Below are 26,174 nucleotides of genomic sequence, written 5' to 3'. Positions count from 1 at the left end.
CTTTGTGGGCTGTGTGTGCAGTCTTGTTGTTAAGCCTTGCTTATTGTTGGTATCACTGGGAAGCGTTGATCTCCAAGCCAATTGGCTGTGAGGATCAGCAGTGTCTCAGCTAGGAGGGTTTCCGTACTCTGCTTGAATAGGGCGGGGTCTTGGGGTGGCGCAGACAATCTTTGGTTCCCTGTCAGTCTCGCCTTAGAAAAGTCCTGTTTGTGGAGAGTTTTGGAAGATTGGTTGCAGGTGCGCGCGCACCTCTTTGGTAAAGGCGCAGACAAGCTTTGGATTCCTGCAAGTCCCTTCTTAGAGAAAGCCAGCCTCTGGGAGAGCTTCTGTGCTCAGCCACAGGTAGGGCGGAGTCTCGGGTTGGTGCAGACAAACTTTGTTTTCCCTTCTGCTCCTCCCCAAGTCCCGCAGTAATGGCCTCTGGCTTCACACACCTCCAAGAGATCTCTGCCCACTGCCTGACAGTCTGGCCTCTCCCTGTCTGGGGCCGTTTATCAGAGCAATAGGGTGATTCTGTTTTCCTCTCGGACAAGAAAGCCAGCCGCATTAGCTGTTCGCCCTCTCCGCGCCAGGAGTAAGCCAGTAGCGAACTCAGCCTGGTCCGCCCTCTCTGCTTGCAGGGAGTAAGCCAGCAGCAATCTCGGTCCGGCCCTTCTGGGATTAAGCCAGCGCCTTCTTGCGCACACAGTTCTCCATACCTTCACAGTTCCTGAGGTTCAGGATACCTTCTCTCTCCTTCCCAGATGGCAGAGCCTCCTCTCAGCCAGCCGTCTGGCGCTTCAGGGCAATACCTCCCCTGTTTTTCAGTTCTAAATTCAAATTTGCTGTGGTAGGCTGCATTCGGGTGTCTACCCTATGCCGCCATCTTGGTTTCTCCTTCTTCCACTTTTACTTTTATTAAATTTACGAGATTAGAATATCATGTGGTTCCCAATATATGAAATCAATATATACTCTGTAATCCAAACAAAGGACAGCACCCCATCCTAATCATCAAGGTATTGGAAGAAATAATGAGTGAAATTTTTTTAAAAAGTACAGAAAACATGATATTGCCTTTCAGCCATCCAGTTGCTTTTTAGCTATAGAATTTTGCTAAACTGAGTACTAACTTGAATACCTGTGTTTTTCATGCAGGCATCCTCAGGTGAACAGGAATCATTGGGAATGGTTAGGGATACTTTGGATAGATACATCACTGTCTTACATTAGAAGATTTTTTTCCATGTAGAAGATATTGATTAACTTGTTCCCTTTAACAGGTGAAAAAAACAAGTTGGTCAATGTCTGATTACATTTTTACTTGACATTCTTCCATTTCAAAAAGAAAAAAATACGTAAGACCTCTTAGGTAGTTTGTTTCTCTATTTTCTTTCCATTAAGGTGTAAGTTTAAGAGTAATCATGATAAGCCAAAACCGGTTTGGCTCAGTGGTAGAGCATCAGTCTGCGGACTGTAGGGTCCCAGGTTCGATTCCGGTCGGGAGCATGTACGTTGGTTGCGGGCACATCCCTGGTGGGGGGTGTGCAAGAGGCAGCTGGTCGATGTCTCTTTCTCATCGACGTTTCTAGCTCTCTATCTTTCTCCCTTCCTCTGTAAAAAAATCAATAAAATATATTTTTAAAAAAGGGTAATCATGATAAGAATGATGATAGATAATATGTCATGAGTACTTAGAACAGACCAGGGACCATTCTGAAAGCTTTGCCTATGTGAACTCATCGAATCTTTTGAAAAAGCTCCTAAAATAGGCACTGTAATCGCTCCAATTTTAGGAATGAGCAAAGAAGAGTACAGGTGATTTATGTGGTTGCCCAAGGTCACGCAGTTAACAAGTAGCAGGGGCAAAGTAGGGACTTGGACAGTCTGGCTCTTGCATCTGCTGGCTCTTCCCCTTTGTCATACCAGCTCCAAATTAAAAAATGATCCCTGTGCCCCATCTTCCTCAAGCAGCCAGGATGTTTTCTACCTCATTCCAAGAGTGGTCTCTTTGATACTACTTAATTTCCTTCCACATCTCTCAGTCTTGCACCTACCTCCTAATATATGCTAGTTACCCCAAAGTTATCTCATGGCCAGACATCAGTGATTTTGTTTCCCTGGAAGAGATAGGAAGAGTAACAGACATCAGAGTCAAGGGTACCTGTTCAAGTCCCTGTTCCATTTACTAGCTGTGTTCGTGGGCTGTTGCCTGTATCTTCGTTGGTAAAATGCATCTGTAAAATGGATCATAATACCTGCTTTCCTCGAGGCACATAGCCTGATTCATAGGAGGCTCTAGATAAGTATTTATTTCCTTTTTACTCTCCTTTCTATCTCTCACATCCAGGTCTGAGTAATGATAGCTAACAACCACAACACATGTTGCTAAGGTATTGCAAAGCCACTAACATTTATCTAGCAACCCACTTATTTCCCCGGAGGATCTTTGAATTTAATAGGAGCCTAGAGTGTGTGCAGACCTAGGCTTTATGTGTCTGTCCCTTAGAAGACTGTCTCTCTCCTACGGCAGTGTGGACAGTGGAACTCTGGGAGATTAAGGGCAACTGGTGGGGTTTTGAGTTAAAAGCAATTTTAGGTTATTGGCTGAGAAATACTGTTAATGTGCCTGCATTCTCTGATAGTGCCTTCTTTTGTTACTACCAATGAGCAAATAAAACAGATTCTCCCAAGAGATGCCTCATTATTTTCTTTACTTTTTCTCTGTGACCATATTTCTGGCTGAGCTTGCTGGGAGGCTTTCTGTAATTAGGTTCAAGTAGCTCAGTAAACATACTAGTCCCTATGCACACACAAACTAATCTAAGCAACCAGTGTGGCTCTTAGTTAAATGTATGGTCAGGAGATTTACTGATAACTAAAGAAATCAAACCCCCCATAATTATTTTTCTATACTTCATTCTCTGGAGATCAAAAGCTAAACTACTCCCATATTGATAAAATTTAGCTTGTAATCTTCAGCTCTAAAAAGTACATATAACAACAATTTCATCTACATAAAAATAAGACTCTTTTCTAAAGGAGATTGTTGTAATGAGGCCACCTTTTTTGGAGAGATACTTGACCTCCAGTGTCCAGAGTTCAGATCTGCTTCCTAAGGGGTGATCTTGATAAAAAAAATAAAAACAAAAGAATGAGCAAAAGACATTACACTAGAGTCCAGACTCTCTTAAATTGGAAAATCTGTGTATAATTGCATCAAATGGAGGTGGTGGAGATGATGGCATAAGACAGGTGCAGCCAACTGAAAGCAGGACAGATCCTCTTTTAAAATACTTTGCCCCAGGATTTTCTTAAAAATAAAAACACAGAGGAACAGATATCAGCATTCATTTATTGACTCTCCATTGTGTCTATTATACAGTAATAAATCTTTCTAGGTCTCATATTAAACTATAAAATGGAAATGAGGAACAAGGTCCACTTCAGAAAATAATGATGATGATGATTTAATGAATTAATGGTTCTAATAGTGACTGGTAAATTAATCCTTCATAAATATAGGTTTCTTTTGTGCTATTACTCTTGCTTTTAACACAGTTCTAATAGCTTTTATCATCTAGCTCAGTGGTTGGCAAAATGCAGCTCATGAGCCACATGGGGCTCCTTGGCCTGTTGAGTGTGCCTCTTTCACAAAATACCACGTGCGAGCACACACGTACAATTCAATTGAAACTTTGTGGCCCATGTGCAGAAGTAGGTTTTCGATTCTCAAAAGAAATTTCCGTCGTTGTACTGTTGATATTTGGCTCTGTTGACTAATGAGTTTACTAACCACTGATCTAGTTGATCAGCATGTTATGGTCCCTTCCCTAAGGTGATTGCTGTATAGAGAGAAATCTGGGGAATTTAGTGACCACTGAAATGGTGCTGTGATATAGAAGGGAAAAAGAAATGCTAAAATCTGTTGTAATATGTGGAGATGTGTGCTCAAGATATCATAGCAACTTTTGGATGTATAACATAAAAGAAAATAAGCTAGCATAGTCTGTGTAGAGGACACTTAAATCCAATCCATTACAATAGTGGGTGTTTGTAACAAAGGATCTTAGCAAGTTCACATTAATTATTAACTAGTACAAAATATATTAACTACTAAAATATACTAGAGGCCCATTGCATGAAGAGAATCATGCAATAGGCCTTCCTTACCTTGGCTTCCAGCACTGGTTTCCCTCTGGCATCTGGGACCCAGGCCTTCTCTCTGGCCAGAGTCTGCCATCTTCGTTTTCGCTGTAGACTCAGGCCAGAGTCTGCAGTCTTGTCTTCACTGTGGTACTCTGCTCCTGTAGATCCCTTCGCCCCCCACCCTCCCTTTCACAGCAGGCTTCCTTGCCCTGCCTGGCTACTCCACTCCTGGAGCAGCAGGGCAGCCACCATCTTTGGCCTTATAATTTGCATACTCACTCTTATTGGCTGTGGGCATAGCAGAGGTATGCTCAATTTACATGTTTGTCTATTATTAGGTAAGATGGGCAGCTATGATAGCTGTTGTATATATCATTCTTAATTCACACATGAGCACATCAAAGTATGTACTATTAACACTTTATAAGGAAACTGAGGATCAAGATTTCAAATAGTGTCACTAGGAAAATTTTTAACCATCTGGAAAATTCCCTTATTGGGAACTTCTCTATTTTTGACATCCCAGAAAAAATGAGTTGCAAATTATTAAGCCAAATGTTTGAACCAATTATTTCTGAAAAATTTCAGGAAGAATGATCAGGTTGCTTCCTGAGATTGGAGGTTTTCAAAGAAATAAGGTTGGGACTGGTACACTGAGTAACTGATGAAGAGAAAGGGCATGCCAGATAGGTTAACCTTTATGAACAGTTGCACCATGGTGGGGATAGAAAATTCATGTGGGTGGGGCCTTTGAACTATACCTGGCTCAAACTGTCTTTTAAAAAAATGATTCATGTAGGAATGAATGAATCTTCCTCTTTTATAACTTTTGGTTCCAAGATGCATGCTGGGTGTTGTGGTACTTCAGCCAACCTATTCAACCAGTGAATTGTACTTTTGACTTTATATTTTCATATTTCCAAGTATCCTGATAAAGTTTCCTTTCTACCTGTTTCTTTTCTATCTTGAGGAGCTCCAATATGTGTTTTGTACCAGATGCTGGCTAAATTGAGAGCTTTTAGTGAAATCTATGGTCACTGTGCTGTAATGATATTTTATGATGTGCTGTTTTTTCCTTAATATTTGTGTGATGGAGAGAAAATCTCTTCTGTTTCTAAGGTCTTATGTCTATTGTGGCTTCTGTCAGCTAAGTCCTTTTGTGAGTCAGTGAACTGGGGAACTTGCCCATAAACCTCAGAGGCTTACACAATAAAAGAAATATGGGTTTTAAGACCATTATCAGAGATAGGACCTGGTCAAAAATATAAAATTGTCTGGTGACTCATAACAATTTTTTTCTCTTACTCTATTAAATCTACTGAGAATGACATTTATTGATATAAAAATATCAACAATATATACAGTCATAAAATGGGAACCCAGAATCCATACCCATGTTGTCTGACTTAAAAATAGATGAAAAACAGTAAGTATAGTATGATACCAGTTTTGGACAAAAAATGTGTAGGAATAAGTTTGTGAAAGTAGTACTAAAATATTAAAAATTGTTATTTACAAGAAAGGGATTGTGAGTAATGTTTTCTCTCCTTATGTGAATTTTCTAATTTTTCTATAATGAATGCAATCCTATAAAATAAAAGGCTAATATGCAAATTACCCCTTGACCAGAGTTCAACCAGGAGTTCAACTAGGGGACAGGGCCTCTGGCCAACCACCCATGGCCCTCCCATGGTTGGCCCACCCCCACCAACCCCCTCCACCCCAATCAGGGCAGACTGGCTGGACCCCCCTTATACACAAATTCATGCACTGGACCTCTAGTAGTTACAATAATAGTAGCAATGATTTCAAGTACTCATTATAATGAGCTGACCATGGTCTTTGCTCTGAGGTCAGACTACATGGGTATTGATCCTGGATTCCCCTTTTATTACCATATTAATAAATAGACTAGGTATCTCACATGTATTCTCTCACAATATCTTTCCAGGGCAGATGCTACTATAAAGCTCAATTTTATTAAAAAAACAAAACAAAACAAAAACTTGAGCTTATAAACTTTAGTATAGTTGCTCATGCTCACATAAAAAGTGCACATTTAAAACAATAAAATAAAGGTTAGGGAAAATTATCCTGGTAAAGAATGTCCACCATATATAGGATATGTATGGATGTGGTGTGTGTAGAGATAAAGAATTCAAATGCTTGTGTTCCCTTAGATTGAGTTTGGAAATTGAAAGGTGTGAGGATAAGATTAATAATATTCAACTTGTAAATACTCAGTTTCATCTCCCTGCAGCAAGTTCATCAAGTTTGTATTCTCCTTCTCTTCTCTTATTATAGTCATCCATGCTCTGCGTCTCTTCAACCCAGAAAAGCTGCATAGCCATGGGCCTGCGTTAGGGTGGAAAGACTGGCTGTCTTCCCAGACTTGGCTCTTGGTGAGCCATGTTGGTTATTTAATGTGGTTGCTGACTCAGAGCTTAGCACTAGACATGATGGCCTACTAGTGGGAGGGGCCTTATGTGAGCCAAGAGAATGGGTCAAAAATTAGAAGCTAGGAGAGGAAGTTGATCCAAATGACTGTCATGGGGCTCAGTGGTCTTGGTAAGAGGACTCTGTAAGGCCAAACTGTGAGTCTAAGGGAGCAAACTTTACAAGTTTCTGGCCACTGCCTGGATAGGTACTCTTTCATTGCATAATTAAAAGGCATGTAGTTAGGTGAGGGGTGAAAATATTTGGGAGGAACGTAATTGAATCAAACACAGAAGTCCTTGGATTTATAGTAGAAGACTGGGAAACAGGTAGAGATGGAGCTAAAGCAATCAAATAGTTCTTCATCAGGAGGCTTTGACAACCATTTCCCAGTTGCTATAGCATTTAATCAAAGAAATCACCTTCCTTAATCTTATCTTTTAACTAGAAGCCCAGTGCATGAAATTATTTTACTTGGGTTCCCCTCAGCCCAGCCTGCACCTTCTTGCAATCCAGGATGCCTGACTGATGGCTTAAGCCTACTCTCCACCAGGGAGAGGGCCTAATCCTGCAGTAGGACATCCTTAGCACTGCCAAGGAGGCAAGAGAGGGTCCAGCCACCACCACTGTGCGTCATAGCAATTGGTCATTCTGAGGTTCTGTCGATTTGCATATTAGCCTTTCATTATATAGCATAACCCCCAATCTTTCTGTTGAATTATCAGATAGGAAAATAAAAGATATGCTTCCAGAACTAGCAAAGCATGGGCATCAAAAACTGATAAAAGTCCCTATTGGTAAACACACTCAAACTTTTGATATCCAGAAAAAATCTAGAAAGAAGCATTTTAATTGCAGCTTAAATATGAATAATCTACACTAATAAAAGAGAAATATGCAAATTGACCATAACTCCGTCATACCCATCAGTCCATCAGGAGTGAGTATGCAAATTAAACCAACAAAGATGGCAGGTTAATTTGCATACACAGGCACAGAGCGGCTGGATGGTTTGGGATGCCTGCTATGAGGGGGAGAGCAGGGGACGGAGGGAGCTATAGAAGCAGCACTCTGGCTGGAGCAAGGACTTGCAGGCTCCTGGAGTGAAGCCAGGGGAAGGAAGGCCTATTCTTGTACAAATCTTAGTGCAATAAGCCTCTATTATTAAATAAAAGAATAAAACTTTATTTTTAGTTATATTTGTGAAACTAGTAATCTTCACAGGGCTGAGGGTTTCTTAAATGTCTTAATCTAGCCTTGTCATTGTAATAGGCTTCTTCATCATTGTTATGCTCTTCCTCCTTCCCTTTCTTCTTCTTCTTTATCACCACCTTCACTATAAATAACTCTAAAATTTGATCCTTTGCAATGCACCATTTAGGCATGGTTCTAACTGCGTTACAAATATTACCTCATTTAATACTCAAAACAATTCTAACATGAAATGACTGAGGCTGAGAGATGTTAAGGGACCTGTCTGAGAAGCCACAGCTGTCAGATGGTCAAGCTCAGATTTAAATCCATTTCCCTCTTCAGAGCTTTTAAGAACTCAATAGTCAAAGGTCATATAATAAGCAATGTAGGGAGTTAAAAATGATATAAAAACTCCAGGTTTAAAGAATTTGAAATGGTTAAAAAATAATCTTCAGCATACTTTAGAAGAGTCATCTCAACATGGATGTTTGGTTCCCAGTTCCCTGAGATATTGCCAGTAGTGCTATCCTTTTACTTAATGAATACTTCAGTAATTCCCACCTGGGGCACACCTTACTATCAAAATAAGAGAGCTCTGCTTTTTGTTTTTGGTTTTTTTTTTTTTGTTTATTTGTTTGTTTTGTTTTTAGATTTTGTGCTATCTAGCACAATATTGCTACCCAGTGCATTGACCATCAAAGGTTTAAACTTCTTTGCATTATTTCTGAAGTCATGTTAAAATTGTTGCCCATCTTTTTCATCCCTTTTTCTTCTCTTATTTGGCTTTTTGTTTTATTCTTTCTTCTTTTGTAGTAAAGAACTTTACTTAAAATATAAGACTGGTACCCGTTTTTTAGTAATAAGAAAACATACATTTGAGACTGTGAATTTTAGCTATTTGCATTTTTGAATGTGTGCGTGTGTGTGTGTGGCTATAAACATGTCAGATTTTAAATTAATTTAACACCTTCTGATTTTATTTGCCTAGTAGTTGATCAAGAGTGGAATTCATTTTACTTTCATATATGCCAGCTTTCTCAGTTGAAATGTCACTCCCTCAGGACAATATTTAACATCACTCTTAAATATTCTCATAGCTTCTAAACTTTTTTCTCTACTATAAAGTTGTATTAGGGATATATTTGGAAAAAGGAGATATTATAAAATAAATCAGTTGCCACAAGTAGCTTTCCATATGGAAGCTAATAAAAGTGTGCAATACAGCTAATGCCTTATGCAAAAATAAAAACTGATTAAAGATTTAGTGAAAAATGATAGGAAGATTTACTTTATGTTTACCTTCTAGTTAATAAAATAGATGACTTTCTACACCCTAGAGTTGGGAGAATCTTCTTATTACTAAAGTATCAAATTGACAATATCATTTTAAAGGATTTAGGAATACAGACCATAAAGTCAACAGACAAAAATAATTTGGGAAAGAGATTTACCTTTTAGAGGACATACATAGAGTTAATATCTGAGCAATTAATAAATGAAAAACAAAAACAAATGAAAGACAAACGAATAGAAAGCAGGTAAAAAATTTTATTTGTGTCTAGTTATTTGTGTCTAGTTATCCTACCAAACTATAGGGTCTGCCTAGATAAAGGTCTCCACCATTGACCTTACATCAACCTCAGGGTAAGGATGACATCTTACTTATATATGGCTGTAAACTGAGTAACAAGCCAATGCTGGATCATAATAGGCATTCAATTAATGTTTACTGAATGAGTAAATAAAATTCTCCATCCCTAATAGTCTCCTATATTTTGTTCTTAATGTTGTGGTCAACTAGATTTCAACTATTTCAGTATTTGGCTGCCTTTGAGAACTGAAAATATCAGCAGGCAATGGTATATTTGAAAGCTAATGGAGGCTGAGAAAACTATCTCATGCACACTTTTCTCTGCTCATTGAACACCTCTGTGTCTGCTAGTGGGTCAGAATAGCATTCAGTCATGTGGAAGAACTAGCAGAATGCCCAGGACCTCCATACTTGCAAGGTCTCTAATGCAGGTCAGGCCTTAAAAGTTGTAGGTTTTATCTCTGGAAAAGTATGAGTATGGTGTGCACAAAAGCCAAACACTTCAGGATTTCAACAACAATAGCTTCCTCTAGTCTGACTTTGTGTGAGATTCCAAGAAACTGAAGCGTAAGATTGGAATAATCTTACGGAAGGAGGCTGTGAGCATAATTTCCAATTTAAATATTGACCTAGTGAAAGTCCTAGAGTCTGTTGCTCTGGGAAACTCTCTTTCATATTTGGATATTTTAGGAATATGCCAACCTGCAGGACATGTGGAAAATCCCAAATCTAGACAGATCCTATAGTTTGGTAGCAGATACATCTGGATATCACTTTCTTCTCTATTCTCACCCCACCCCCAACACACATGCTCCATTTCTCTGAACCCCACCATTCTTAAAAATGTCATTGTATTTGTAGTCACAACATCCTCAGGCACTTTGAAGCTTTAAATTATTTGTCTAAGACCTCATATGCATAGAATAAGGTAGGTAATCATCATTTATGTGTGATGTTATGAAGATTGGAGGCCTAAACACTTAGGCTCATAGAACCGACTTTCAGATCATTGGAATGTAAAGCTAAGCATTATGGATTTTAATGTTAACATAATGGTGGTATCATTTCTATTTAAAGACAGATCCATTTTATTGTCAATGTTGTACTTGTGTAGGTTTCTTCATTCTCAATTAAAGAACTTGGCATTAAGGAAAAAATGTAAATAGCCCTTTACTTTTCTGGAACTTAATTGTACATGTTAACTGCCAAAGTTATTAGGAATCAGATGTAATTGCTTTAGATTTCTTTTGAAAAGAGGCCAGCTCCTTTCTGGACCAGTAGAGGGATATAGCAGAGATCAGCAATGTCAGAAAGAACAAACTGTCAACCAAATGCTAATTAAGTGAACCAAACATAATTGTTGACACAGCCCTAAATGATAAGAGAACATACTTTAGTCCTAACCAGTTTGCTCAGTGATTAGAGCGTCAGCCCACAGACTGAAGGGCATGTATTCCAGTTGCAGGCTTAATCCCCTTGAGGGAGGCAACCAATTGATGTGTGTCTCTCACATCGATGTTTTTTTCTCTCTGTCTCCTCTCCCCCTCCCTTCAACTCTCTCTAAAAACCAGTGGGAAACTAGAGAGAGAGAGAGAGAGAGAGAGAGAGAGAGAGAGAGAGAGAGAGAGAGAGAGAGAGAGAGAAACAGAGCACGCAAATTTTATGGCACGCAAAAGCCATTGTTTTCTCACTTATTGGGGAACTGTTTGTAATGCAGATGCTTAACAGTATAATTTAATTTCCAGACACAGTGTAGTTTTTAAAAGACCTTTTCTTGGACCAAGACACCTAAGGAGTATTAGTCCTTTTCATGTATCCTTGTAGAATTCTTTGTAAAGCAACAAGGACTTTGTGCATGAATAGTCAAAAGGCAATTGGGCAGGGAAAGCCAGGAGGATGTCTGAGAAGTGGGCAGAAATGCAAGGTGTACGTGTCAATGATTTTCAGGTGTGCAAAACTTCCATTCAGCCCCTCACCTGGGCTCTACTGTGCCTCACCAAGATGCTCTGTAATTGGGACTTCCTGTTGGACTCTCCTTTCTGGAAGGATTTGTCTTACTGCCATTAATTCACTTTCTTTTCTTTTCTGGAGGAGATTGATTTCTATCTTGAATGGTCTGGTGCTCTCTGGAGCTAAAAGGAAGCCTGCCTGCCATGGCACAGTGGCCATATTGACTAGCCATTTCTCCAGATGGAATGAGATGCTCCAAGCAGGGTGTCCAAGCAGGTTTGAACTGTACAGTCCTATGACATCAAGACCCAAATTCCAAATATGTGCCTATCTGTTGGCTTGTGAGTGAGAGCTAGAGTAAAGATCTGATCTGCTTGAAAGGTCTCGCAGCCGGGTGAACAATAGCACATTTTATTTAGCCCAGCAGGCCTAAATGAATATTCACTGTCAGGTGGTGAAGAACTGGACCCACAGCAGCTGATAAGTCATTTCTGCTTGGACTTCTCACCAACACAGGTTTTATATAATTAGAGTTTGCATTATTTTCCCAAAGCCTCCATAGCTTGACTCGGAATTTTAACTTCCAAAGTATGCACATGGCCGCAGCTGGATTGGCTCAGTGCATAAAGCATCGGCCTGGGTACTGAAGGGTCCTGGGTTTGACTTCAGTCAATGGCACATGCCAGGGTTTCAGGCTTCTCCCAGGCCGGGTCCTGGACGGGGCTCATGTAGGAGGCAACAGGTCAATGTGTTTTTCTCACATCAATATTTCAAAATATCCTTAGGGTGAGGGTTAAAAAAATAATCATAGAAAAGTACTTACATGAATAAAGGAAGGTAGAAGACTCATCACTTTGATTCTCTTTTCTTTCTTTTTTATTTTAGTTATTTATTTTTTGAGAAGCAACATGGTAGAGTAGAAAACATCATAGTTAGAATCACACTGATCTGGACTTGAATCATGAATTTGCACTTAATGGCTGCATGACCTTGAGCAGTTACTTAACTTCTCTAAACCTCAGTTGTTGTTTTTTTTCCATCTAGAAATGGGAATAATAACATTTGCCTTTCAGGACTGTTGAAAGAATTAGCTCTAGTCTATGTATTTCTTGGCATATTCATAGCTGATAACCATTAAACGGTAACAACAGCAGCTATGATTAAAGCTGTTCTTTAGCCAAAAAAAAAAATGGATTTACAAAAACCCAAGCCTTTTTCTTGTGGCTGCAAGAAACTGCAGATGCTTCTGGACTTGCAAGAGGAAATATAATTAAGAAAGAAGTTTTATTTTTATTTCAGCCATTCAAGTTGAGGAAGATATTTCTTTCAGATCTCTCTAAATCCTGATTAAGCCTTTCCTTAGGATCATAAATAGAAACAGGAAAGAGGAATGCAAATTATTTTGCTAACACCAAACTTAAATCCTTAAATTCTAGGTTCGCTAAAACTTTCTCATCTTTTACCTTTTTTTTAATGGCAAAGGGAATGACGAGACATCATGTGTTCATCTTATGGAGGAAAAATGCTGTGGGAGAAAATAGGATGGAATAGTGGAATGATTTTGGACAGAACCCTGAGGTTTGAATTCTGATTCCAACAATAGCACTTATCAGCTATCTAACCCTGGATTCATTATTTTACAACCATGATCTTCAGTTTTTCCCCTGGCTGCCTACCATGTGGGGCTATTTCAAGGAATAAGAGAAATCAAGGATATAATAGTATTTTCAAAAACCAAAACCTAACATAAAAATGAGATTTTATAGTTAGACTATTTTTATTAAATTTATTGGGATGGCATTGGTTAATAAGATTATATAAGTTTTAACTGTAAGTTCTATGACACATGATTTGTATATTGCATTGTGTGTCCACCACCCAAAGTCTGTTAAGGGGGTCATACATATGGTGACAGAGATGATGAGTACAGTTTTCATGTTCCAGCTCCAGTGTTGTATGAATCTCGATTTTGTTCCTGTTTTCACTTCTTACTGATGCTCTGACCATGTATCTGAAATTGTGCCTCAGTGTTTACCATGTAGGGTTATTAGAGTCAAATGAAATATTTATGCTCAGGACAAATTGTAAGTACTCAACAAATAGTAAATATGTTGTCAGTGATGATGTTATTGAGAACACAGCCAAGGGGGAGAATGCCCTGATCAGAAATAGGAGTTAGAGAGGTAAGTTTAGGACTAATATAGAATTCTGACATTCAATAGAAATCAATTAACCTATCAATTAACCTTATTGAGTGTCCATATATAGGCACTACGGGATTTTTTTATGTCAGCCTCTGCAATTTATAACTGGAATGAGGGAAGTGATAACGATGATTAAAAATTATAGGTAAAGCTTGTTGTGCATTATTAAGTGCCAGGCATTGTACTAAGTAAAGAAATGTATTCATGTTATTCTCACATCAATTCTATGAGTCAGGGACTATTATCATCGTTATCTAGAGAAGAGAAACTGGAGACTTGGAGAGGCAGAAAAGTCAGATGTCTAACCTAATGCTTCATCTGTTTTGACTGGGAGAAAATCTATCTATATAAAACCCTAATATGCAAATTGACTAAATGGTGAAACAACCTTCAGAACAACCAGTCAACCGGGGACAGGGCCAGTGAGTGAGTAGCACCAGGCCACCAGTCAAGGTGGATGCCACCAGTGCTCCCTCCTTTTCTTCCCACCCCCTCCCCCCATAGCCCTGCTGGTTACTTTACAGAGGGAGTGACAAAGACCAGAAGTACATCCCCTCACACAGCCTTCCACTCGTGACTCCTCCCAAGCCCTCGTCCACCCCACCCCTTGCTCATCAGCAGCCAATCACCCCCCGCCAACCTCCTGCAGCCTCTCTCTTGGCTGGTCCCACCCCCAATAAGGCCCCACCCTCCACTCCAGACCTTGATTGCAAGAGGACACAGGCCAGGTTGAGGGACCCCTCTATGCATGATTTCATGCACTGGGCCTCTAGTAAGTACATAAAGGTTGTACAAGGCTTTAGCACATTATGCAAAAATTAAAAAAAAATATTCCTAACAAGGGAGAAATATTCCTAACAAGAGAGACTTCAAGTATGCATGCAGCAATTAAAATGTTCTGAGCTCTCAGGTGAGCACAGTAAAGAGCTATTTAGGGAGGGGAGAAGGTGCTTGTCTTAGCCTATGAATAAGTGGTGGAGGTGGAATGGCTTTAACAGTCTGACTTCAGAGGCCCTGCTTCTCACTACTATGTCGTGCTGCCTCTCTATTTGGCAAGCACTTATTGAAAGAATGAAAATTTAGAAAACAAGCCAGAAAATTCACCTTGCCATACTTCTTAACCACCCTGCTATGTGTTAAAAATAATAATAAACCTAAATATTTATTAGAATAACATATTATATCTAAATTTCTCTAGTTATTTGGGAGGCACTGTGATTAAACCTCAAGATGTTGACAGGGCATCACTCATCAGCTATGACTGTCTTTCAGCAACCACTGAATGTGGTTTCATAGACTCTGTAGTCTACTCCCTTAATTTTACAAATGTGGTCATTAAAACTTAGCAAGTAAAAGAAACTTCTCCAAGGTGAAAGCTAGTGCATGGTAGAGCCGGAACTAGAGCATGTTTCCTAAAACCAAGTCTCATATTTTACAACTTTAATTCAACATGTGTTTATTGAACAATAAGAATTATATGATGAGGCAAGGAGAGTGTTAGTTTACAAATAAAAGATGATTTTTGTTCTTAGAAGTGTATTATCTAGGAGAGACAAACATGCCCACATATAATTATAAAACTCGCCACAATGGAACATTTACAGTAGCAGGGACATTCTTCCCTGTATATCTCCCTGTATGTCACTCAGCACACTTGTTTATTCAAGGAATTCTTCCCTGCCAAATTGCTACCCTGAATACAGTTCACTACTTTACCACAAGTATAGTTACTGGTACAGAACAGTCAATAAATCCTTATTGAATGAAATGAAAAGTACGAAAGCAAAATTATGTAAATTAAAGAGGAGGCAATGATTAATTAAAAGTAAATTTGAAATGCACTGGCCAAAACAAAGCCAATTAGGTAAAATTTTACTAAAATGTCAAGTCTCTAAGGAGAGGAGATCATTGAGCTGGAAGAGGGCCTGCCATATCTATTAATCCATACCCTTGCCTTTAGGCCAACCCACAGATTAATTACCTCTGACAAGTCAGAATCTGGCTTATTTTTAACTCAGGAGGTTTTTTGACCTTTTGAAAACTTTAGAAAATATCTATTACAAATCATTCATCAGTGGGTAGAGCATCAGTCTGTGGACTGAAAGGTCCCAGGTTTGATTCCAGTCAAAGGCATGTATATTGGTTGCAGGCACATCTCCTGTGGGGGGGTTGCAGGAGGCAGCTGGCCGATGTTTCTCTCTCATTGATGTTTTTAGCTCTCTATCCCTCTCTCTTCCTCTCTGTAAAAAATTAATAAAATATATATTTTTAAAAATCACTCATCAGAAAAAATAAGAGCATGTAGATAGACCAAAGAGAGACTGATTCTAGATCATTGTTCTCTCTCAAATTCTGGGTGTGACAACAAAAAGCAAGCCAGGCAGACTGCCTTAAGGGGACCTCAACGGTGTGTGCCAGACTGCCCCATAGTCAGAGGAAGGTCCATTTATATTTGTTCCAGTTTAATTCTATGCATAGCATTGTTCACTCGGTCTCAGTGTTTTATCTTGAGACCAGAGGCCCAGTGCACAGATTTGTGCACATGTTGTGTCCCTCAGCCTGGCCTGCAGCTCTCTCACAATCCAGGACCCCTCAGGGCATGCCAGACTCCTGGTTTTGGCTCAATGGCCTGTGGGGATCGGGCCAAAACCAGCAGTCCAACATCCCCTGAGGAATGTAGTAGTGCCCAAAGTGGTAGGCAGCCTTGAAGGAGCCCAAGCCTGGGCCAGGTGCCACTCCAATCCCACTCATCCCATCCCTGCTGTACCTGCTGCAACTGCTTCTTGGTAACACTGCCACAAAGGCAGGAGAGGCTCTTGCTGCCACAGCTGTGCTCGCCAGCCCTAGTCAGTCAGTCAGCTGAGTGGCTCTCCCGTGGTTGGAGTGCATTGACACCAGGGGGCAGCTCCTACATTGAGCATCTGCTCCTTGGTGATCAGTGTGTGTCATAGCAACAGGCCAACCAGTCTTTTGGTTGTTTGGTCATTGGGTCCCTTAGGCTTTTATAGATATAGATATTTCTTTACTTATTTTGTGACTTTTCCTTCCTCCTTTCCTTTATTTTTTGTTATTCTTTTTTTTGGTCTTTTCCTCCCTTCCTCCCTCCTTTCTTTCCTTTCCTTTCTTTCTTTCCTTCCTTCTTTTTTTTCTTTTATTCCTTCCTTCTTTCTCCCTCCTTGTCTCCTTCTCTCTTTTATTCAGTTATAAGTCAATATCATAGTGTTATTTTGGCACATTTTATTATTCATGCATTTTCTCTCACATTGAACTCTGAGCAGGAGATGGCATGTGCCCCATACCTTCCCACACTACCTTGGCTGCTCCTGGCAATAAGGGAAGAATCAGTTGAGCACCCAGCACTGGAAGAGTGGGGAGACTGGCACTTGGAAACAACACATGCAGGATGTTACACACATTAGGTTCCTAAGAATCTGACCAAGACTCAACAGCCCCCACCATTTAAATCAATATACTTTCAATATTTAAATTAATTTTCCAGCCAATGAAAACTTGGACAAGAGCATATTGCTACTCTAAGCTTAGTGTTCAGTGCTAAAGAAATTAAAAGTCAAAAGTATAAAAAATAACTATAACCATAAAAATATGTTAATGGATTCACAATACAAAATATGTAATTTGTGACATTAATGAAGTGTGAGGGAAAGTAGAAGTGTAAAGTTTATAATTGAAATTGCACTGTTATCAGCTCTTCAGTTTAAAGTAGATTACTATAGGAATAAGATGTTTTGTTTGAGTTCTATGGTAATCAGAGAGAAAATACCTATGGAAGATAACCAAAAGAAAATGAGAAAGGTATCAAATCACTCCAGTACAAAAATGTAGTAGCCAAAATCAGTTTGGCTCAGTGGATGGAGTGTCAGTGGTCTGCGGACTGAAAGGTCCCGGGTTCGATTCCGGTCAAGGGTATGTACCTTGGTTGCAGGCACATCCCCCGTACAGGGTGTGCAAGAGGCAGCTGATTGATGATTCTCTCTCATTAATTTTTATAACTCTTATCCCTCTCTCTTCTTCTCTGTGAAAAATCAATGAAATGTTAAAAAAGTTTAAATAAATAAGTAAATGAAACACAAAGGAAGATAGCAAGAGAAGAAAAGAGACATACATAAACTATAAAACAATTAACAAAATGACAAGAGTAAGTTCTTTTCTATTAATAATTTGTTTAAATGAGACATAGAGTGGTTGAATGGATCATAAAAACAAGATTAAACTATATGCTGTCTATAAGTGACTTACCTTAGATTTAGGGGTAAAAGTGAAAGAATGGATAAAGATATCCCATGCAAATGATAATGAAAAACTCTCAAGAGAGACAAAGAAAGACATTATATAATGATAAAAGGGTCAATTTTCCAAGAAAATATGACAATTATAATTACATATACATTAACATTAGAACATAAAATACATGAAGCAAACATTGACAGAACTAAAGGGAAATAGCAACACACTAATAGCCAGTCACAAAAAGAAAAAAAACACTGAATGATTTGATTTATATTGTATGAGGTATCTAAAGTAGTGAATTCATAGAATCAGGAAGTATCGATAGAATGGAGGTTGCTGGGGCCTGAGAGTAGGGGAATTGAAGACTTGCTGTTCAAAATGAATATAATTTCAGTGGTTGAGCATCTACCTATGAACCAGGAGGTCACTGTTTGATTCCTGATCAGGGCACATGCTCTGGTTGTGGGCTAGATCCCCATTGGGGAGTATGCAGGAGGCAACCAATGATTCTCTCTCATATCATAGATGTTTCTATTTCTCTCTCCCTCTCACTTCCTCTATGAAATTAATAATATATATATATTTGGAAAAAAACATTTTAAAAATAAATAAAAGCAATAGAATTTCATTAGTTCATGATCAAAATGTTTTGGAGATTTGCTATGCAACACTCTGTGTGTGGTTAACAATACTATACTGCATACTTACACTTGTTAAGAGGGTAGATCTGCATTATGTATTTTAACCATATTTAAAAATATTTAAAAATATGTAATTAAGGTACTGTTATAAATACTAATGCTGTTTAATTTTTTTAAACTTTTTAACTTGATTAACGAGGAGGAAGAGGATGTGTCATCTTGCCCTTCTGCTCTCTATATACTCTTTCTGGATCCTGAACTCATTGTGCCTCTGGAGTATATCACTTTAAGAGGGTCAAAACTCTGGTGATTGGAGTTTGGGATTCTCTCCCTGCTTTCCCACTGAATGGCTTTTTCCCCCCACTCCCCCTTTTTCACTATCTATATAAAGGAAGAACCACTTGAAAACACTTGAGAGAAAATCACAGCTGTCAGGAAGTATAGCTTTTATGAATGAATATCTTACTAAAATAAACAAAAGCCATTTCAATTTCTTAGTATTATAAGACCACTATCAAATTTCTTCCCCCAAATGAGTTAATGCATACCACTACACCACTCAGCCACACAGAATGTTTCCCTTAAATGATGACCTTAAGAGCACATGGCTAGTTTGTGTTTAAATTCACAGTGCTTATTTGTTCATTTTACACTGAGAGGAAGAACACAGACTTGAATACCAATGTTGGTATAATCACTGAAAGAAAATTTTTATCTTCTTTCTTACTTGATTTGTTTTAATAAATACTGAACACTTTCTTTGCTCTTGGTTCAGAGGGTGCAGATACAAAAAGAGCCTTCTCACTTCCCTAATGGCATTTACCTATATTCTGTGTGAGAAGAATGGCCCAGAGTGAGTAAAAGTGTAATTTTCACTTTAAATACAGAGATGTAAGTGTTGAAATAGAAAGGCACAGGTGTGTCTAGCCAGTGAGGCTCAGTGGATTGAGCATCATTCCATGCACCAAGAGGTCACTGGTTCTATTCCTGGTCTGAACACTGGTTTGATTACTGGTCAGGACACATGCCTGGGTTTTATGTTCAATCCCCAGCAGAGGGCCTGCGGGAAGCAGCCCATCAACATTGATGTTTCTATTTCTCTCTCCTCCCTCCCTCTCTCTCTAACAAAAAGCAATGAAGTTATATTAAGAACAAGAAAAGAAAAAAGAAAAGCACAGGCACTAAGTGAGTATTTCATGGGAGGATGACCCGGTCTGTTCTGGGAGAACGGTGGGGCACAGTGTCCAGGGAATGGTTTCTTGGAAAGGTGACATTTGAGCTGAGCTCTGAAGGAGAGGAGGACTCCAGAATTTCTGAATAGAAGTCTTTGGGATGACAAGCTGATGTGAAGGAAGGTCAGGGAGACTTGTTTTGGAGCTGTGTTGCAGAGTAGGCCGACCCTTCTTGAGTGTATTGAATGATGCCTTGGGATGGCTTTCAGGAGGTGTTTCTTGAAGCACCTTATAGAAGGGTGAGTAGGAATGACTTATGTGAAGGTGTGGGTAAGGGAAGAGAGCTTGTGTAATGGCCACAGGATAGTCAAGGCCTGTGTGGTTGGAAGGTGGATGGGGCAAAGGGGTGAGGCATGGACGAGACTGAAGAAAGCATAGAGGCCAAGCCACACAGGCCATAGTCAAGGACCAGGCAGGCCAGTTTGAAGATGTAGTCAATGGGGATAAGGATCCTTAGAGATTTTATTGACCTGTGTTATGCAGAGTGGGACCTGACTGCATTCACATTTCGGAAGAAGCCACTCTGGCCACTGTGTGAGAGTAAGAATTGGAGTAAGGATGGAGGTCAGAGACCAGCTCAGAAGCTGTTTTACCACCTCTGTGGAGACGTGATGGTAGCTTTGACCAGGGCGGTTGTCATGGTGGTGGACTGAGAGAAATCGACCACTGTGAAAGGTATTTACATACACAAGCTTACACACACTGTGGAGTGTAACTGAATATGCCAGGGGCGTCTGGAAAGCTTCCGGGGAATGACATTACTCTAGTCTTGAAGGACAAGGACGAATTTCTTGTAGCAGTGAGCTCATTATTTAGATTCAGTAGCTACAATTTGTAAATTGTAAATGATTATTACCTTTTATTAGTGTTCTTTTCAGAATCTCTAAGAAATGTCACATGACTTAAGTCCTTATTTTCTCCAACAGTGTTACTGTGTTAGATTATAACACATCTGCATTTCCTGATACCCATTTTACAATTCAGCCTTACATTAATTCAGATTAACCCCCTCTCCTCAACACCCACCAAAATCCAAGCATATTAGTGAGAATTTGGGACATTTAAAAACTATTTTTGTTTACTTCCTATTAAATTCTACGTCCAGGTGAAATGTCTATTGCTCACTGTTAATTCCTTCTTTCTTTGCCTCCTAAGATGTATGATTAAATTGGTTAAAGTATTTTGGAAATAAATTTAGAGCCTGAAATATTTTAAATATTCTTGGCGCTCTCTTATTTTGAAAGGTAAATGTGATTACATCTGGAGATTGCCTAGGCTGGAGGCTATTAGATGTACAAGAATATTAATTTGTTAGCATTTATAACATCTCTAGAGTTTGCAGCCCTAGGAATAGACTATATACAATTTTGAAATCAAGATAAATTGTATCTAATATTTTATATCATTTTGTGATTATCTAACACATCACTTACGAATGCTAAAGGGTTTCTGCTACCCAGTCATCCTTTAGCAAGCACTATTTAGCTCTTCCTTCATAATTAATAATTTCATTTCCCATATGCAGAGAGAGCCTGAGGAAAATTTTATCTGGCAAGAATATCTTCATAGTGTTTTAGTGCAGTACAATTTATTTAGTAAGTCATCGTTGCTATTTAATTTTAAACAAATCAAGCCAGGATATTCATTTAAGCCTCTGCTTTAAAGCAAGTGGTGGCTCTATGGAGACAGTAACAGGTCAAAGAGAGGTCAAGAACATACATCTCATCTAGGCATTGCCCTGTGCACCATCTGCCCATGTTAAATCACAATGATAAGTGGGATGCGTACTCGGGCACCACTAATTCTTGTTTGGCCAGAATTTCATGTCATCTCATGGTCATTACAATTGTCCAATTATAGTTGATCAAATTGAATTATCTTTAATTAGTAGGTCTGTCTCATAGTACCGTGGGTTAGTTGGACACATTTATCTGTTTGAGTGGTCTGTCTTCAGACCAAACATTATGTTTGAAAAGGAAAAAAAAAATAGGAAGAGGACCACAGGAGGCTGGAATTACGTTATATGCATTAAAGTAAAGAATAATTTCAATATTCCATAAATAAAAGGAAAAAAAAATAGAAAGAGGACCACAGGAGGCTGGAATTATGTTATACATATTAAAGTAAAGAATAATTTCAATATAGTATAATTAGTTTAATGGAAGTTTGATATGGTCTTTAAGATCCTTCAAGGCAAATAATATTAATTACACAACATATTTATCAATATAGGGATGACATGTTGAGGTTATTAAAATGGGAATTCTATTGTCTTTGTGTTGAGAAGAAATAGCTCATAAAAATGACTCATTCAAGCCTGGCTGATGCCTCAGTTGGTTGGAGCATTGCCCGGTATATCAAAAGATTGTGGGTTTGATTCCCAGTCAGGGCACATGCCTAGGTTGCAGGTTTGATCCCAAGTTGGGACTCATATATGGGAGGAAACCAATCAGCTTTCTTCTCTCATGTCAATGTTTCTCTCTCTCTCCCTCCCCCTCTAAGAAATGGGTTTCCCCCACTGAGTATCACATAATGAACTATTTCCCCCAATTTTACCATTTTCAAGATTGATCTTGATTCCTTGATTTCTTTCAGGAAGAAAGATCATTAATACCACATATTTCTTCCCAATAGTTAAAGTATTAAAGTAATCTCCTCCTTCTCCTCCTCCTTCATTTTCTTCTCCTTCTTCTTCTGCTTCTTATTTCTTTTTCTGTCAAAGATCTTTAACACTTCAAAACCAGCATTGAAGCTAACCTTAATGGAAGAGCTTATGATTCTAGAGCATTACTGAATTAAATATTGTCTCAAAAATGTTAGTCAATGCTTCATTCCTCTATTCTTTCTTCTATTTATACATCCACCAAACCCTCCATATATCCATCCAAGAAATGTATTTATAAGCTTGCTATGTGCTGGGCAGTCAGTGCACTAGGTGCTTTGAAAAAAAAAAAAAAGTTCAGTAATGGACCAGGGCCTGCCTTTTGAACTTAGTATGATTATTTAGCAAGGATTTTTTGGATGCCTACTGTGCCAGGCAATGTCAACCTCCTGTTGAAATATTGAAAAAGTATACTTTTTTGTAGAAATACATGGAAAGAGAAGACCCTGCTTAATTAATTCAGGGTTTTTATATACATTAATAATTTATCTAGTGAATCCCAGCATTGAAATGAAGAATATGTTATTATCCGAGCCGTTGAAACAATAACCTTGCCAGCTTACTCAGAAATGAGGTCCTCACTACCCCAGCCGCTGGTCATTCCACTGAGAAGTTATCTCTAATAGTATCTGATGGTCTGTAGATAAAACTATTACATCATGGGGTTATATCATCATTTTTTGTGCTCATAGATGGCAGCTTGCCTCTCAATTAAACCAAAATTATGTCCTTAGGATATGTAATAAGCATGTATGTTACAACATTTCTGTTACAGATGGAGAAAGTTTCAAAAAGAATACGAACTCTAAGCACCTTTTCCTTTACTGAAAATACTATGGGTGGTTTCTGTGAATCATGCTAAAATTTTAAAGCAATCATGTCCTCTCTGGAAGGCAATTTCTTTAAATTGGATAGATTTCACTTATTTTTCAGTGAAAGAATTTGAAAATTCTGTCTTTGGAAACCAAAATGCTGGATGGCAGAGTTGGATGTGTCTTTTACTTTAAAATGCAGCCCCTTCCTGTGGTGAATGTATTTGTTGTGGTAAAGTATTTGAAAGGAAATCCTCAGAATAATTTTGGGTCAGGAAAAACACTGTGTTAAAATAAGCCAACCCCTCAGTTTTGAACTTTTGAAATTGCTTTTTTTTTTTTAAATCAGACAAAAATAATAATTGTTCATAGCATAAAGAATGTTAGCTTAGATTGCAGTGAGTAATGGTGGTCTAAAACACATTAAACTTGCAAATTTTAAAGGACTCTAGTAGCATATTGTGACTTCAGCAATTTTTCTAAATGAGTTGAGCTTCTTTAGAGTTAATACTGATGCTCTTATTTAGTTGACTCATGATTTGGTCTGTCTTGGCAAATATCACTCTCCATAAGTGATTCCTGTAAATGTTGGAAATTCCTTGACAGGTTAACTTTCCCATCACTTTAAATGGCTTCTGCTATATTGTTTCAGCCTAGATGCATTCTTTCCGGAAAGAAGGGTCCTGCTAGCCTGATAAGAAGCTCTCTTTCCTGAGGTCTGTATTTGGCGTGGGGATCAGCCAGGAGAGGGAAGAGCCAGAATGCCAAATTGCAGAGAGTATTCTTTACGGTGGGGCTCCATCCAAAAAGGGCTTGTCATGCAGTGTACAGTCTTGTAGCCCAGCTGTGTGGAGCATTGATTGCTTCTGCCTAGAGCAGGGATACTGTCAAGTTGCTCTGTGAGTTGAGTCATCTATTGACAAAGAGCTACCAGCCCGCAGATAATGCTGTGCGGAGCTGCTCTCTCGCTGCTCCCACTGCTCCCAGGATGCACTGCTTATAGCAGCTGTCAAAGCTACTGAGGGATCCACGCGAGGGGGAAAAAAGAGACTTTTACAACTGCCTGGAAGCAAGGGGTGTCAAGGAGGAAACATTCCTGGGCAGAGCTGACCAAAGGACAGAGTAGGCATCAGTGCACTATGAATGCATACCTCACCAAGCAACACAGCTGCAGCCGGGGGTCCGATGGGATGGATGCCGGCAGGAGTGCACCCACGGTGCTCAGAGATGCCCACTGCGCCTGTGGCTGGCAGAGGAGCACTCAGGGGCTCGGGTACAATTCTCAGACCATGCCTTCTTCAGGACCTGGAGGCCCAGCTTCAAACAGGACCAGGCTGGTCACCTTGTGGGACAGTGTGCGGAAAAGTCCCCACAGGACGAGCACCAAGGGCAGAGGGACTTGTGGGGAGCACTGTGCCTGTCCACATGGCTGGTTCAGCCCAGCGCAGGTGAGCCTTTTCCTTATGACTTTCCCATGAGTGTCGGAAGAAAACTGCCAGCAAGTTGTGTCAGGTTAGGATGGTTTGGAAACTTTGCTGGGTCTCCTTGCTAAGTGGGGATTTCTGTTTGGAAAATGGTAGGCCGAGAAGAGCTCTCATTTTCACAGGTTTGGGGGGCCCCCACCTCAGGGTGGCTTGTGGAAGTTCAGGAATGCTGTGCTCAGTTTCTTTTAGTGACTTTTCCTCAAGTTCAACTTTTCTAGTCTTCAGGCGATTTCTTATTTTGCATCATGATCTTTTAACTGCACTTTTACTTCTAGTCGTTATCAACTTTTCTATTCTGCCTAACCTAGGGTTTCTTTTTTTGTTTGTTTGTTTTAAGGAAGAGAAATGATAACTTTTAATGAGATACTTTCCAGCTCTTTAAAGTTAAAAGAAGATAGATTTATTCAGTCATGGAAAGTGGTGATTTGAACTATACTATTCTAATTTTATTCTTATAATGCTGTGTTCCTTTTTAGTAATAGAGGAGAAATTTTGTTTATACTCGAGAATTTATTTTACAAGCACAAGGAGTAATTTGAAGCAAGCTATAGGATGATTATGCTCAAAATAAAAAAAAATTGAAATATTTCATTTATTCATAGAGAAGCAATAGGTTATTTATATTAAAAACTCTCTCTTCTAGAATACATATCTGAAGCAAATATGCAGGTTCCCTTAATTTGATTCCTAGCTGATTCTTGTCCCAAACTACTAGCATTTTACCAGAAATTAAATTGTGTGTTGTTGGTTTTTCCCCCTGCTTCCATCTAGGGAGGGAAAACAACTTTCTGTGAATTCTGTAAAATATAAATAAAATGCACCTGTAATCACTGTCATAAGTGCAGAACAATGACAGTTCTTAAATATTCATTGAAAAGAGAAAAGCTGTGCTTGCAGAAAAAATCCTTTCTTGGTTTTAATATGCTTTTAGTATAATTGAGAAGTGAATATTGATCATGAGTAAAACATTATGGTGTGAGAAGTGTAGAGAACATTCTAATTTTAATTTTATAAAAAGTACTTCTAATAATATCATATATCACTAGATCTTAATGATATAGTTATATATACCTTGTCAAATATATGGCTTTTGTTGCATTAACATCATCTTAGTATTCTGCTTTAAATCAAGAACATATTGTCATTATAGTATGAAATTCAGTTTGAAATGGAGCTTGACATTTGACACTTAGTTAATTTTTAAAGTTAGCATAAATCCCAAACTGAATAAACAGTCCTGAAAATTTTGAAGTATCTATATAGTATTTCACAAATACATGTGTTTAAATGTCTTTAACCTATATCTCTGTATTGATTGCATTCTCAAGGTTCCCAGAGGCAAAGCATACAAACTCACATCTAGTTTATTGTTTTTATAAAGAGTAGAGAAAGCAAACTTGCTTTAGAATAAAAAAAAAGCAAACTTGCTTTATTATAATTTTTATTCAATATGTAATAAAAATTTATTTCATAAATGATAATTTTCCAATCCCATATTTGAATACTATCTTGTAATAACCATTCTCTAGAATTCATATTTCATCAACCAAGGGAAACCTTTTCTTCCTTGGTGTTTTACAAACTCAGCCTCC

The 26,174-nt window shown here is 38.7% G+C and overlaps 1 protein-coding gene across 14 annotated transcripts in view; it reads left to right on the top strand.

Annotated features, from left to right (window-relative positions):
* Positions 1-26,174, top strand: part of DLG2 (discs large MAGUK scaffold protein 2) — a 1,831,272-nt gene that overhangs the window by 1,110,453 nt on the left and 694,645 nt on the right. For 3 of the 14 annotated variants that reach the window (XM_036427311.2, XM_036427309.2, XM_036427308.2), the window contains exon 1: positions 24,043-24,546. The exons of 8 other annotated variants lie outside the window; for them this stretch is intronic. In XM_036427311.2, coding sequence (XP_036283204.1) covers positions 24,238-24,546 — 309 coding nt within the window. In that variant the 5' untranslated portion in view covers positions 24,043-24,237. Of the gene's footprint in view, positions 1-24,036; positions 24,547-26,174 lie in introns of those variants that run through there. 3 more of the 14 variants (XM_036427323.2, XM_036427316.2, XM_036427313.2) reach the window with 3 other exon arrangements.

This window comes from Pipistrellus kuhlii, unplaced genomic scaffold (assembly GCF_014108245.1).
Source record: "Pipistrellus kuhlii isolate mPipKuh1 unplaced genomic scaffold, mPipKuh1.p scaffold_m20_p_9, whole genome shotgun sequence".
NCBI lineage: Eukaryota > Metazoa > Chordata > Mammalia > Chiroptera > Vespertilionidae > Pipistrellus > Pipistrellus kuhlii.
Note: the sequence above shows the minus strand (reverse complement) of the source record. Positions and strands in the feature narration are given on the sequence as shown.